The 15,065-nt window shown below is 39.6% G+C and overlaps 1 protein-coding gene across 1 annotated transcript in view; it reads right to left on the bottom strand.

Moving 5' to 3' along the window:
- Window positions 1–15,065, bottom strand: part of itfg1 (integrin alpha FG-GAP repeat containing 1) — a 215,720-nt gene that overhangs the window by 47,279 nt on the left and 153,376 nt on the right. Inside the window, exon 13 of the mRNA XM_085991513.1 lies at window positions 13,944–13,987. Coding sequence (XP_085847639.1) covers window positions 13,944–13,987 — 44 coding nt within the window. The remainder of the gene's footprint in view (window positions 1–13,943; window positions 13,988–15,065) is intronic.

Raw genomic sequence — 15,065 nt, 5'->3', positions numbered from 1 at the left:
TGCACAACTACAATAGCACAATCATTGCATCAATGCAGGCTCCTGAAAATGCCATGCAAACAAAGTGTATAAAAAGGGCTTAGTTCAAGATTTACATACATTTCATATTGTCCCTATATCTGGGTGAATTTACTGGTGGAGCTCCAGAAAGAAGATGTATAATAAAAGATTTGCATTTATATAGCGTCTTTCACGACCTCAGGACGTCTCAAAGCACTATGGAGCCAATGAAGTACTTTTGAAATGGAGTCACTGTTGTAATATAGGAAATGCGGCAGCCAATTTTTACAAAGCAAGCTCCCACAAACAGCAATACGATAATGACCAGATAATCTGTGTTTTAGTGATTTTGATTGAGAGATAAATATTGTCCAGTGCACAAAAACAGAAAGGCAGAGTATTATTTAAATGGTGATAGATTGGGAAATGTTGATGTACAAAGGGACCTGGGTGTCCTTCTACACTAGTCACTGAAAGCAAACATGCAGGTGCAGCAAGCAGTTAGGAAGACAAATGGTATGTTGGCCTTCATTGCAAGAGGTTTTGAGTACAGGAGCAAGGATGTCTTACTACAGTTATACAGGGCCTTGGTGAGACCACACTTGGGGTACTGTGTGCAATTTTGGTCTCCTTACTTAAGAAAGGATATACTTGCAATAGAGGGAGTGCAGCGAAGGTTCACCAGACTGATTCCTGGGATGGCAGGACTGTCGTATGGAGGAGAGATTGGGTCGACTAGGCCTGTATTCACTAGAGTTTAGAAGAATGAGGGGATCACATTGAAACATATAAAATTCTGATGGGGCTAGACAGACTGGATGCAGGGAGGATGTTTCCCCTGGCTGGGGGGTCTAGAACGAGGGGTCACAGTCTCAGGATACAGGGTAGGACATTTAGGACTGAGATGAGGAGAAATTTCTTCACTCAGAGGGTGGTGAACCTGTGGAATTCTCTACCACAGAAGGCTGTGGAGGCCAAGTCACTGAATATATTTAAGAAGGAGATAGATTTCTAGACGCAAAAGGCGTCAAGGGTTATGGGGAGAGAGCGGGAATATGGTATTGAGATAGAGGATCAGCCTGGCGGAGCAGGCTCAGAGGGCCGAATGGCCTACTCCTGCTCCTATTTTTTTTTCTATGTTTTTTCTTTTCTTTTCTATGAAGAACTCAACTGCTCTTCTTCGAAATAGTGCCATGGGATCTTTTACATCCACCTGAGAGAGCAGATAGGTCCTCGGTTTAATGCCTCATCTGAAAGACGGCACCTCTGATCAGTGCAGCACTCCCTCAGTACTGCACTGGAGTGTCAGCCTAGATTTTTGTGCTCAAGACTTTGGAGTGGGATTTGAACCCACAACCTTCTGACTCAGAGGCACAGACAAACGGAGCCGCAGCTGACACAGCCATCTTCTTTCTTAAGAAATTATTCTCATGGCCACTGAATGAACTTAGAATTGCAAAGATTTTTGTTAATACAGTGAAACCTGTAAATTACAGACACCCAAGGGACTGGCATCAGCTGTCCGTCTTTTGAAGGGGTCCTTATTTTCAAAATTGTCATTGTATGTACTGACAGTGGCTACAGGGGCGATTCAAACTCCGATACTGGCATGGACAAAAAGGAATCCTGTGACAATCCATCAGTCATCACGATCTCCAGACTCAGATACAGTACGTACTTTGAACATTTTACGTGCGACGTCAGGTTGTGTCCCGTGTTTTAAGGTGTAAAAGGGCTTGGTGCATTGAAGGCTGCACTGAAGGTGCATAGTTTGTAATTTGTGAGTGTCTGTGGTTTCGGTGCCTCTTGTATCTGTTACTGACAGTCCCAAATAACTTACATTGTAAGTGTCCATTTTTTGCAGGTGTGTGTTTTTTTGGAACGTCTGTTTATACAGGTTTCACTGTACTTTGTGCATAATGATCATCATAATGGAAAAACCATTAATTTATATTTATAATATACTATGGGTAGTATAGACTGTCTGCATGGTAACACCTTTAAAATTGAGCTATACTAATCTATACTGACTCTAGATATTTTTCCAAGAAATCCACTTCAATATTCCAAATTCCCCACTCCCGAGCATAGCGTTATCAGGATGACTGATCTTAAAGGAAGGAAAGGACTTGCATTTATATAGTGCCTTTCATGATGCCAGGATGTCCCATAGCACTTTACAGCCAATGTATTACCTCTGAAGTGTAGCCACTATTGTAATGTAGGCAAACAATTTGCACACACCAAGGTCCCACAAACAGCAAACACATGATCAGATAATGGCCCAGACATTCCGATCCCTACGGGTGAGTACATGCTGTGTACCCACCCGTAGGGACATCGGAAATGCCAGTTTCAGACATGCACAGCACATGCGCTGAAAACCGGCATTTCCGATCCAGCAAGAATGGTCTTGACAGATCCTCCAGCTGCCCTGGAGCAGGGCCTCTGCGGGCGGATAGTTCTGCTTTTTGGAGACCCTCTGCCCGCAGAAAACACTTACAATTCTTACGCCTGGTAAAAGCAGGCGTAAGGCTTGCTTTTACCAGGATAAGAGTTGAAAAAAGTTTTTTTTAAATAATTTTTTCACTGATTTATCATTTAAAAAAGGTTTATTTTTAGCCCCGTAAAAAACTTTAATTATATTTTTCAAAAAATTACATTTTTGTTTAAAATACTTAATTTATTGTAATTTCAAGTCATTTAAAAAATGTGATGCTTGTTTTTTAATTTATATTTATTTAAAGTTTTTTACTATGTTTTTGGGGTGATCTCCATTCATATATTTGACAGGTCTTCCTGTCAAGTGTATGAAGGGAGATTCCCTTCTGTGATTGGCTCCCCATGGCCCACGTGATCCCAGGGACGCTGCGAACTACATGCACTTCAAGTTTGGAGAGGCACAGGAGCGGAAGCGTGTGCGTTCTGGGAGCCCTCAGGTAAGGGTGTAGATTTTTCCAGATCGCAGGCCTCTGCCCGCGGGAGGCCTACGATCGGAAAATACGGGCCAATCTGTTTTAGTTATGTTGGTTGACGGATAAATATTACCGGGAGAACTCCCCTGCTCTTCTTTGAATCGTGCCATGGGATCTTTTATGTCCACCTGAACAGGCAGCTGGAGCCTCGGTTTAACAGTGTTGCACTCCCTCAACATTGCTTTGAGGCGTCAGCCTAGATTAAGTACGCAAGTCTCCCGAGTCAGGCTTGAACACATGACGTTCTGAGTCAGAGGCGAGAGTGCTACCATTGTGCCAAGGCTGATGCCTAGTTTGATTATTTCTAGTATTAGTTGTGTTTCTTTAAATAAAGTAGGTAATTTCATACAATGAGCATGTGTTTTACGGTGTGATATATTGATTATACTGTGTATGCGAGCTCCTTATACAATGTATGTTTCTCAGGTCACTAAAAACTCCTGGTTATTTTAATTTGCAGCCTGTATGCAGTAGAATTTTCCTGCACATTTTTATAACTTCCATAACTATAACTGAAAATACATACAAGAATTTTTTTTTGAAAATGCCCGAGGAGACATAGCTTGTACATTAAAAAATAAACTGTCCGTTAATTGTTTTACTGTGATGAATGACTAAATACATGTTGAACCAATGACGAATATGGGTTTTTGCTTTTATTCCGGCTGTTTTTGGTTCCCATTTAGAGTTGTATTTAGTCCGCTCTGCAAACTTCCTCACGGCACTTTTATTTGCAGAGCAGGTTCAATAAGCAGTTATACAATATTGCTTCAGAGTCACTGTGCTGTTGAATCTTCAGCACCGATATTAACAAAAAACAGAAAAACAGCCGAGCTCGTCTTAACTTTGGACATGCATTAAAGTTATAATTTGCAACTTAGTTTCTGTCTACCCTACCTTCCCCAATGACTGGGAAAGGTGCCTATCTGTCAGTGAAGTGCAAAATCATTTTGCTGGCTTGTATGGGCAGGCTGAGATGTTTAATTTACTAGTTTATATTGCAATTTTGCAGGACAAACTGTGACAGAACCACTGAATGACTCTGGCTAACTGTATATAATTCTCTTTAACGATGTTCTAACACCAGCCTAAACCTGTACCATTGTGTTAGGCATTACTGTGTTTTGTATATAGAGTTTGCATGTACAGGGCGTGGCCCCTTTAAGAGCGCGGGTAAATGCGATGACATCACGTCGCAACCCACGGGGCTGCCCAGGCAGTCCTCGTGGCATCTCCGCTGAGTAAAGACCTGTTTAATTGTTCTCTTGCGTCGATCTCCGTTATTCGTAGGAATTCGTTAATTCCTACAAAACCACCTTTTTTGGAAGGACAATTCATAGGCAGCAGTGGTGCCTTGTTTACTGTGCTTCCTGAAGTCAGGGTTACAGCTGGTTGAAGTGCTGCAAAGTAAATGGAGTACATGTTTAACCAGTAATGTTGCTGTTATCAAATGCACTTTCCAAACTTTCAACTGAATTGCTAACTATCAAGATGATGTGCTGTGGTTTAACTTGATGTTATAGGAAAATTTTTCTTGGTCTGCTGCCAGGCGCATCAGATCACCTGGGCACAGCAAATTATCAGAAAACGGGAGGGCAGAACACACACCTGTAAAGGAACCTGCCCGATTTTGTTCCAATTAAATGAATAGAAGGAAAAGTGGTGGGTTCCTTGACTGGTGTACGCTCTGACCTGTCTGATATTACGATATTCGCTGAGCTCAGGCAATCCAGTGTGTCTGGGTGTAGACCCAGGAAAATTTCCCCTTTAATCTTTCTCTCAGTTTTCTGAAAAGAAACACTACAATAATCATTTTTTTCTATTTTAGGATGTTTACATGGACATACAGACGCTTTTCTAGTGATAAAATAACAGAGTTGTTTTACAAAAAGGTCTAGCTTCTTTTCAAATTACACTTCAAGAAGAGACAGAGTAGTGCTCCCTTTTTCTCAGTGTTCTATTGTTTATTTCAGTAATTTGTCACATCCAGGACATAATTCTGGAGCCAGACAGGATCAGACAGCTGCAGGCATACGTTCCTTTCTTTCCAAAACTTTGTTCACTGCATTGAAGTAGTTTTTGAAATCCATCACCACCTTTCCATTTGTTTGCTACTTTTGTGCAATAAAGATCATGATAATGAGAATTCAGTTTGTCAAATAGCTCCTGAAAATGCATTAAAGTCCCTGTTCATAGATTTTCTGACCAAAACATACTACAACTTGGAGATCATTCACTGAGCAAGCACAAAGTGCCCGCTAATGAATTATGCAACGAAAGGGCACTGCTGCATGATTTTTTTGTGAAATATAATTTCTGAAAGCCTTCATTTTTTTTCTCATCACAGAGTAAGCTGGCAGCAGCTATTAACATGATCTGAACAATATCAGTATTACCTGGATGGTGCAGTGTGCCCTGAGGGATTTCTTTGCCTATTGGTTTCTGAATAGTATTCAAACAAACATCCAGCAATTACTAAAAAATAATTTCCAGTACTGTATTCATGGTAAATCACTTAATATTTGTTATTGCACTTATACTATTATTTTTTAGTATGTGTAGGATGGTGTCAAATGTCCTGCACCAGCGTGGGTTCTTGTTCTCAGTCCTACAAATACAAATGGCCCGGATTTTGCAGTAAAAATAAGGGTGATGCCATCAGTGCTCATCGTTATTAAAGAGTAAATTAGACAGCACATGCGCAGTTAAACGTGGAAATCAGGAAGTTGCTGTCCAAGTTGCCCTGCTCCTCCAGAAACTTCGTTATACCGGTATCTCGGCGTGAGACTCGGCATTGAAAGACATGGAACAGCATGAAGTTGCGGTACTTACGTGATAGATACCCACTGAACTCGCCAGAAAAAGGACTTGTCCACTCTAGAGTAAGTTTTTAACGGTGTGATAAGTCTTAATTACTGCCAAACAACCAGTCTGGCATTGAAAATTAACTTTTACAAGTGTGGAGCCTCATTCCGTCAGATTCGAATTATGTTGGAGATTTAAAAAAATTAAAAATGTAAATAATTTTTTTAAAGCTTTTTCTTTTTGTCTCTTATCTCTCTCTTAATCCCACCTTTCTTTTCCTCTCTTTATTTTGCTTTCTGTACATGACTTGGCAATGAATTAACTATTCTAACTTACACTTCCAGGTTCAGACTCTGCCTGCCTCAGTAAGGATTCTTCAATCTGATTGGTTAAGGAGATGCACAGTTGCTTGCCCTGTTCACACAGGTCCCAGATCCCCTGTCAAAGGCTCTGCGGCGAAATGGGTGTCTAATCACTGCAAGTTCCAGTGCAAAAGCCCATAGGAAGTCTGTGGGCAAGTGTAAGCGTAATGAATGGCTGGTGCCATTTGTTCACCCCTGACCGCAAAATCTAGGCCAATGTCAAGACAAGACAAGAGCAGGGGCAGTGGAAAATTGCAGATTTTCTCTAATTTCCTGAAAATAAATTGTAGGCTATTGTACTGGTGCTCTCTGCTGTTCAATCTGATTGTTGAATTTTTATACTTGTTCATGAATCCCCCACTGCTTTTTCCAATTCACAGAAGCAGAAGCATTCTACTCCTCCCTGCCCACATCACACTAGCACTCTTCTTTCCCATCACTCCAATTCATGTTAGTCCTATTCATCTCCCAGTTCATGCTGGCAGTTTTTCTCCTCATCTCTCAAGCTCACTGAACCAGTCCGAATTTGCCCCTGCACTGCAACTCCAGCTCCTACTGCTGCTCTAGGGGATTGAATGATGTTGTACACTGTGGATGGGAATTCCAGATCTCACAAAACTATTATGGCATCAAGAATTCTCACCCACATAGCTGCATTTAATTCCCTTAGGAAACAGCAGCAGCAGGTAGCAACTTGGAGCAGCGGTGAGGGGAAAGTTGGAGTGCAGAGCAGCATGGCTTTTGCAGATTTTCCAATGACTCCAGTCACTATTTGAGGACACAATACTTTAAAATGATGTAGTTTGCTGACCTGCTAACTCTAACACTTATGAATTTAATTCCAAATCAGGTCATTAATTAAGGTAGGGTTACAATCGGTGTTATGCAGAAACTAAGAATTCAATTAAGAGGTGTCTTTGGACAGCTTTGTGCATACTTCTAGTCAGCCAATTATGAACACAGAATCATTAGGGACAGGAGTAGGCCATTCAGCCCCTCGAGCTTGCTCTGTCATTCAATTAGATCATGGTTGATCTGCACAATTCCATTTACCTGCCTTGGCTCCATATCCCTTGATACTCCTACTTAACAAAAATCTATCTCAGTCTTGAAAGCTCCAATTGTCCTAGCATCCACAGCCTTGGGGGTGGGGAAAGAGTTCCAGATTTCTATTAACTTTTGTGGAAAAAGTGTTTCCTAATTTTCCTCCTGAATGGCCTAGCTCCATTTTTAAGATGATGTCTCCATGTTCTTGAATCCCCCACCAGAGAAAATAACTTTTTTGTATCTACCCCATCAAATCCTTTTAACATTTTAAGAACATAAGAAATATGAGCAGGAGTAGGCCACTCGGCCCTCCGAGCCTGTTCCACCATTCAAGAAGATTATGGCTGATTTTCTACCTCAATTCCACCTTCCCGCACTATCCACATATCCCTCGAGTTCCTTAGTATCCAAAAATCTGTCTATCTCTGTCTTGAATATACTCAATGACTGAGCATTCTGGGGTAGAGAATTCCAGATTCACAACCCTAACACCTTAGACACCACAATCTTCTATACTCAAGGTAATACAAGCCAAGCCTATGCAACTTGTCCTCATAATTTAACCCTCTGAGCTCCAATATTATTCTGGTGAATCTGCGCGGCACCATCTGCAAGGCCGATACATCTTTCCGGAGGTGCGGTGCCCAAAACTGAATGCAGTACCCCAAACAGGGTCTGACCAAGGCTCTATACAACTGAAGCATAACTTCCTCCCCTTTGTATTCCAGCCCCCTTGAAATAAAGGTCAACATTCCATTAGCTTTTTTGATTGCTTTTTGTATCTGTCTACTAGCTTTTCATGATTTGTGTACAGTAAACTCTCGTTTAAACGGCACCTAATCAACCGTAATTCTTTAATAACCGGCAAAATAGATAGCCAGTAATCTTGCCGAATCCATCCATTTTTCGTTTTTCCGAGTCCGAGTTTCCCGCGGTGGCTGAGTTAGTCACTGGTTTTTATTTTGTGTGCGTTAAAAATGGCGTACCTCTCTGTTATCCAGAATTTTTAATCAACCGGCACCATCCCGGTCCTGTCGGTGCCAGACACGAAAGAGTTTACCGTACCTGGACTCCCAAATTTCTTTGCTGCTCTACAGTTTCTAGTTTCTCACCATTTAGAAAATACTTTGATTTATCTTTCTTGGGTCCAGAGTGGATGACCTGACACTTGTCCACATTGAACTCCATTCATCATGGTTTTGCCCACTCAGTTAATCTGTCCATGTCCCTTTGCAACTTCCTGCTCCCATCTGCACTACTTACTGTCCCTCTTAACTGCGTGTCATCTGAAAACTTAGTTATACAACTCTCTATTCCTTCATCCAAGTCATTAATAAAATGTGGGGAAAAGTTGAAGTGGCAATGATTGTCATTACAGAGCAGTTTGTAATACTGACTGTTGCACCGTATCAGAAAAAAAAACATGTGGGCCAAAAGGTCTGTAAAGTGAGAAAATAAAATCTAAATCCTGGCTTTGAATAGAATTGTCAGACTGTATCAAACACAATAATGGGTGAAACACATTCAAATCATTGACAGTTGATTCAAATCCAAGCCTACAAAGGAAACATACAGCCTAAATACCATTGGCTGCTTGCAGTGTTTCTCAGCAATTCAGGGATGCTACCTCATCATCTATGGGTTAACTTGTTTTGACTTCTTTTATAAACCATTGCTGACCGTGATTGAAATGATTTTTGCAGTTTTTAAACTGATGGCCTTGCATTCTGTAGCACGAGAGATTCCAGATTGCATTCTCAACTAGCAGCTATCTCTCTCAAAAACATTTAAAAAATGTACAAGTCTCACTGGAATATTTCTGTTCCTTATCAACTTACAAATATTCTATCATGTCAATAATTTTGTATGTATTTATTTAGCTTCTATCTTTCCTGTTTTATTCATCCTTCCATGAAATGTACAAACCACTATGTACTCTTTCTTTTGCCATAAGGATAGGGAAATAGCTACAGGTTCCTTCCTGCTGTTTAGATGCCAAGAACAGTTATTTTACTGACATAAGGTCTATTCGGTGGGAAACCAGATGATCGGAGTGCCATTTTCTCTACAATTGAAAAGCACTACAAGACGCTGTGCCAAGAACTAGCTAAGCTAAATACATATATGGTTGACAAATTTAAATGTCAACACAAATAGTATTCAAACCCTCCACCTCACACGTCAACCTCGGTCAGGTTATTGTAAACTGTTATGTAAATATTGATCCTTGTGGAAAGATATGGTAGTATTGGAAATCTTCAAGGTCTTTACAGACTACAAAGGAATCCCATTTTAACTTTAATTACAAGATGTTAGAAGACTGAAAGACTGAAAGCCCCCAGTTTTCTTAGCAATATTAAACTTGCAGTGTAAGTGCATCATATGAAACTAAATGCTAAATTGGAAGTATATATCTGGTGTCAGTTCAACTCAAAAAGATACCATCCCACCCATATAGAGCAAATCAGATGCGCACATATTTTCTTTAACATCAGAGAAACATTGAAAATAAATTACATAACTAATATTAGCCAACACATCATCATTTTTTAAAAGAAACTTTTACATTGCTCATGGTAAGCTGCTGGATATGCTGTTTGACAATGACAGGAATGTAATAGTTTGCAGCAGATAATATATACTGTTAGAAAAAATAGTAGATGTCCATCAAGGAGTTGGATGGAGTACCTTATGTCAGTAAAGTGACTATTCCTGGATGTAACCTGTGGCACATTGTGGGCAAGCTGGAAATAAATAAATGTGGAGACCAGTTGGACTCGGTTGACTGGAAGGAAGTAAAAAAAAATACAACCTCAGATACCCAGCAAGAAATAATGTACTAGGAATGAGTTGGCAGGAAATAAATTAATAAATGAATAATGCAATAATAGACTAGTAGGAAAGAAATGAAAAATATTCACAACAGGAATAGCATTCGGGGCAAGAGGTCAGATCTTTACCAGATCTTGGAATCAGCACGAGGAATGAAATGGACAAAAGACTAAATTAATTTACAGGTTGAGGAAGCAAAATGGCAGCTGATAGAACTTGGAAGAGATGTTTTTCCAGATTTTCTTGAGTTAACTGAAGCAGTGTTATTCAATTGGTTTCATATGGCTGTCGATTCTATAAAAAATATGGGGCTGAAAATCTGCTTGGAAGGGAACACCAAGCTTAAGTACGAGGTTGCGCCTGTGTGGGAGTTTGGCTGCTAACCCTGCCAAAGTTCACGAGGTTGGGGGAAGATCCCATTATGTGTGTGTGAATGGGCAGTACCCATGCTACTAGAAGTGTATCTAGGGCGCCCGCCTTGCTCCAGATGCTAGAAAATCGTCTGACTATTGCTGGCTTGAGGGATGGTGCTACCCTCTGAAATAATAAGTAAGTGTCCCCGCAGCCCGTTTGTAAGGGAGCCAAACATTTTCTTAGATAAATCTTCATTCTTCGGGAGTTCAGGCCATTTTCCAGGTTTCCTGCCACTCAAACAGCCAGTATGTCTGCTTTCACCGGGAGTACTGACCACCAGTCCTGCCCTGATCTGCTCCGAGGCTGAAGACAAGGGAATTCCCAACATAGGAAACCACCAACCCCATGCCTTGCCCCCTGCTACTTCCCTGGGAAGGGGAGGTTTTTAGCTCTTATGAGGCCCACAGAAGCTCGAGTGTAAGGCAGGACCATGCGCATCCAGGCCCAGGCTTAATAACTCTGGCAGAAGGGGGGGGGGGGGGGGGATGGGGTGGTGGAGGAGAACTGCGGATATTCGGCTCCTATGTATTTTTATTGAATGTGCTAATTTTGAATTAGTTTGCATCCTACAGCTAGCTTGCCTCAGAAAATTCATTTTAAGAATCCATTATTAAAACAATTGTTATTTGATTTGATGTGGGCATCTGTTTGAAAGGACACCAAAAACCTTTGCACTAGTCTTTACTGTGATACCATCTAATTATATCACTTTGTCACTATGTTCTCTCCCCTTCTGTTCATTTATACCCTCCCTCTGGCATGCTGGGCATTACAAAATAGATCTAAATGAGTGGTTGTTGTTCATACGTCCGTCATCATTCCAGGATCTCCAGAACACACCTTCATTGAACCTACAATTTATTTATTCTGAGGTTTATCATGTGGACTTGCTACTGTCTTATCCCCACATAAAAAAATTAACCTGCAGAAGCATAAGTCTGTGTCACACAATTTATTTAGTTCTCCTCACTTATACAATTTGAACAGCTTGTTGTAAAGTATCCTCTGTATTCAATGAGTCAAGTTTAACTGTGAACAGCTTTATGCAAATCATCCAATGCATCCAGCTGCTAGCATATTTAATTCATTGCTTCCTTCACTCTGAATGAATGGTTTTCTGATTAGCTATTAATTAGGATTAAGTTACAAATGGACAAATCTGCAAACCTATAAAAATACAGTACACCCATGTTTGTTTCATTCTCAACACTACACACAACATCTAGCAATGTGCGTACACTGGCTGCTTTGGATTAGAATCTCAGTAGAACTGTGTGAAAACAATCTGCTCCACTGCTAATTTCTACCCAGTTACAAGTACATGCAGACAACTGTAAATGTGTGGAAATTGAACAGAGAAAATTGCCATCTGTCAAAATATGACTGGTATTAATGATATCAGCCATGTCTTTAAATCTCTTTTGATTGTTAACATAAATTTGCTTCACAAAACTTTGTAAAACTTGGATAATGCCATGTGCGCATCCAATTTCACCCAATGCTCTAAAGATAAAGTGACAGCCAACGTTTCCAACCTGATGGAAACCATTTGGCATAGGCGGTCAGTGGAAATCGATTTACAGATCAAAGGGTGACTGACATGAATATGGAGACAATACCTTAATGAGGAAAAGAAAATAATATCTAAGGGAGGAAACAAAGACCAGTTTTATTATACATTATGTAGGTACCGAAATGGGTTGGAGGAAAGCAAAATAAATACAATTTGCATAAAACTGTCAATATTTGAGTTTGGAAAAAATAGAAAAAATATATCTTTAATAATTGTGTAAGTTACTGTTAAGTTTGAGGACTGCTAAAAGAATCACTCCAATGCTTGCTCCCTGTACTTTGTAGAAGTCAACACGGAAAATGTTTGCAAATATTTGAAAGAGATTCAACAGTAGAGACAAATCATACTCCAGCAGCTCTGGTTCCACAACAGATCATCAACTCTCCATTCAAACTTTTACTTATGAGGAACAGAGTTCCAGGTGACATCGCCACCTGAGAAAGAGTTCTATAGCCAGTAGTGGTATGTAAAGATTTGCTACCAGATTTTTTTCAGATTGAAACAGAATATTGAGTTTCAATTGCAGTAGCTCGTAGGCTCCTGGCATTAAAATTAGAGGTTCAACTTAAGTGCTAGCAACTCCTGTGCTGCGCTATGCATAATCTGATTGAGCACAGGCAGCCTCTCCACGTCTTTTCAATTTTAGAAAAGACGGACTCAGACATGGAGTGGGATATTCTTTTTAAGTCCACTGGGCTTGTAAGCTTTGGATTGGATTGAGTCCAGGAGAAAAAAAAGATGGGTTTTAGCAGCAGCCTGCCAAACAAGATTACAATATTCCTCCATCATTAGTCAGGTTTATGTTTTGTAAAACATTGAAGTTGCCAAGGGTGATGAGCAAGGACAACATTTTTTAAGGTCATTTTCACCACTTGCTTATCCCAGTGTAACTTAGACACCAAAGACCTCATACCCCCTACAGAGCAGAGATAGGTGGGTAACATCATGGTTCATCTTTTTCAAGACAACAAATCCAAATCAAAAGATGCTCATTTTCTAGGCAGAAAGCCTACATAATTTGATTCACAGTTTTGAAACCATCGAGTTATTTTGATTCCATTGTTTGGAACACAGCCACCACTGGATTCCTTCCCCATATCCAGACAAATTAAACCTAGATTATTTGAACAAAAAGAACTTGGATTTGAGAAAACAATTGTCAAAAATTCAATCTACTCTGTGCAATTTATTATTTGAATATGGCTATCCTTGTAGTACTGAAAAGCTTTAACTTATAATACTAAAAGTTTTACATAACATATTACAGGAAACTTTGGTTTATCCGGAGGTTATATGTCCGGGATACTCATCTAACGGCAAAAATCAGGAGCCGTTCTCGTTGCTTTTTTTTCCCCCAGTCAAGCACTGCAAGGTCTGTAGCTATAGCAACAGCTTCAGCTACAGACGCTTGCAGCTGCAGCCGACTGTTTTGAAGCTGTGCAACAGGGATTGTTGATTTACACGGAGCTTCTCAGTTCTGTATGTTTAAACATTAACTCTGGTATGTCCGGCACTTTTGATGTTACGGCACCAGCTCGGTCCCGTCAGTGCCGGATATCAGAAAGTTTCCTGTAGTTGTTTCCAAATTGGGTTCACTTTCAACGTCTATGCTGTTGTTAAGCATTAGGTGTTCAAATAAACCCCATCACTCTAGCTTGCATAACATATGGTAAATATCCGACATACTCTGAGCAACAGAACAGCACATAATAATTAGATTTTTTAAGTTTTCTAATATAACTTTTGTATTGTAATTTCACAGTAGGATGCACAGGGGAACTTTTTTCTTAGAGCCACCTAGTTGGAATGCAAACTGCTTAATTGTGCTGTGTGTTAAACATTTTTCAAGTGTCACTCTCTGCCATCTTTTAAATTTTGCAACTAAAATGAAAACAACAATGCCTAATATAGACAACATAACAAAGCATTACTTACAGTGACCTTGTGTGGACAATCGTTGGAACACAATCCACTGAGAACTGGAGGAGGAAATTAAACAATTGTTGTTAAACTTTGTTTAAGCCCAGTAATTAATAAATCATTTGAAGAGATAAATTTTGACCAAGTATGGCTCTGCACATGGGGAGTCAAGACCAAATGTAGTCTTCAGGTGAAGTAAGTTTGGAGGGCAGAGGATAACCAGAATGCACAGAAGTAATTCAATCCTCATTTTAACTTTAGAAACAATAATTTTTATATAATAAATAGCAAAACTTACTGCAATTTGGGAAGCAGTTAGCTGGAAAATTGAAGTTTCTCTACAATAGAGGCGAGGAATTGGGAAGATACAAAATCAGGCTGTATAGTGCCACCACTGGCAGGAGAGTGTAATTACATGGTGATAAATTCCATAGGCAGTTAAAATAGCTGATACAAAAGTATGACAAAATCATAAGTAGTAGGGTTTTGTAGACAGAAGGTGCAAACAGATTTAATATACTAGATTCATTTTTCAAAATCTTTATTTTACTTCTGCATTGTGACAGCAAAATGCTTAAAAAATATCAACATATATCTTCAATCCTCTAGATCAATTCTGCAGCAAATGAATGAAAATTACTAATGATTACTTAAAGGAATTCTATTATATACTATTAGTGCTAATGACTTTAAAAGTTTGCAAAAACAGCTTTTGTGGTTGTTGTCTAGCATGCTAAAATTTATACAGCTTTTAACTTATAATCTAAAATGAGTTTCCCCTTATCTCGCACAGCAGATTGGGCTTCAAAAGCAATTTGCTTCATCATTCCTGGCTTCAACTCAGATTCTTGCCATCTACCACCCACAACACTACCACAGAAATACATGGCACAGATTTAAAACATACATGTTACCATATATATTCATCTTAAATGCTCAAGTCTTGAGAACATTAAACTGATAAACTGCCAGGCAAACACACTTTGAACAATAAAATTCGACTGCAGATGTGTAGTTAATTAGAAAAAAAAATGATGCATTTGTAAATGTTACATAAATTGAATTTACTCTTTGTAAATACTTCGAGAGTCACTTTTAAAAATCTTGAATAAGTTAAATTACTGCTCTCATTTTTTT

The sequence above is a fragment of the Somniosus microcephalus genome, chromosome 6, assembly GCF_052327205.1.
Source record: "Somniosus microcephalus isolate GS21.2 chromosome 6, FLI_Smic_1.0, whole genome shotgun sequence".
Taxonomy (NCBI): domain Eukaryota; kingdom Metazoa; phylum Chordata; class Chondrichthyes; order Squaliformes; family Somniosidae; genus Somniosus; species Somniosus microcephalus.
The sequence above is the reverse complement of the archived record's forward strand: the minus strand, read 5'-3'. Positions and strand labels throughout refer to the sequence as shown.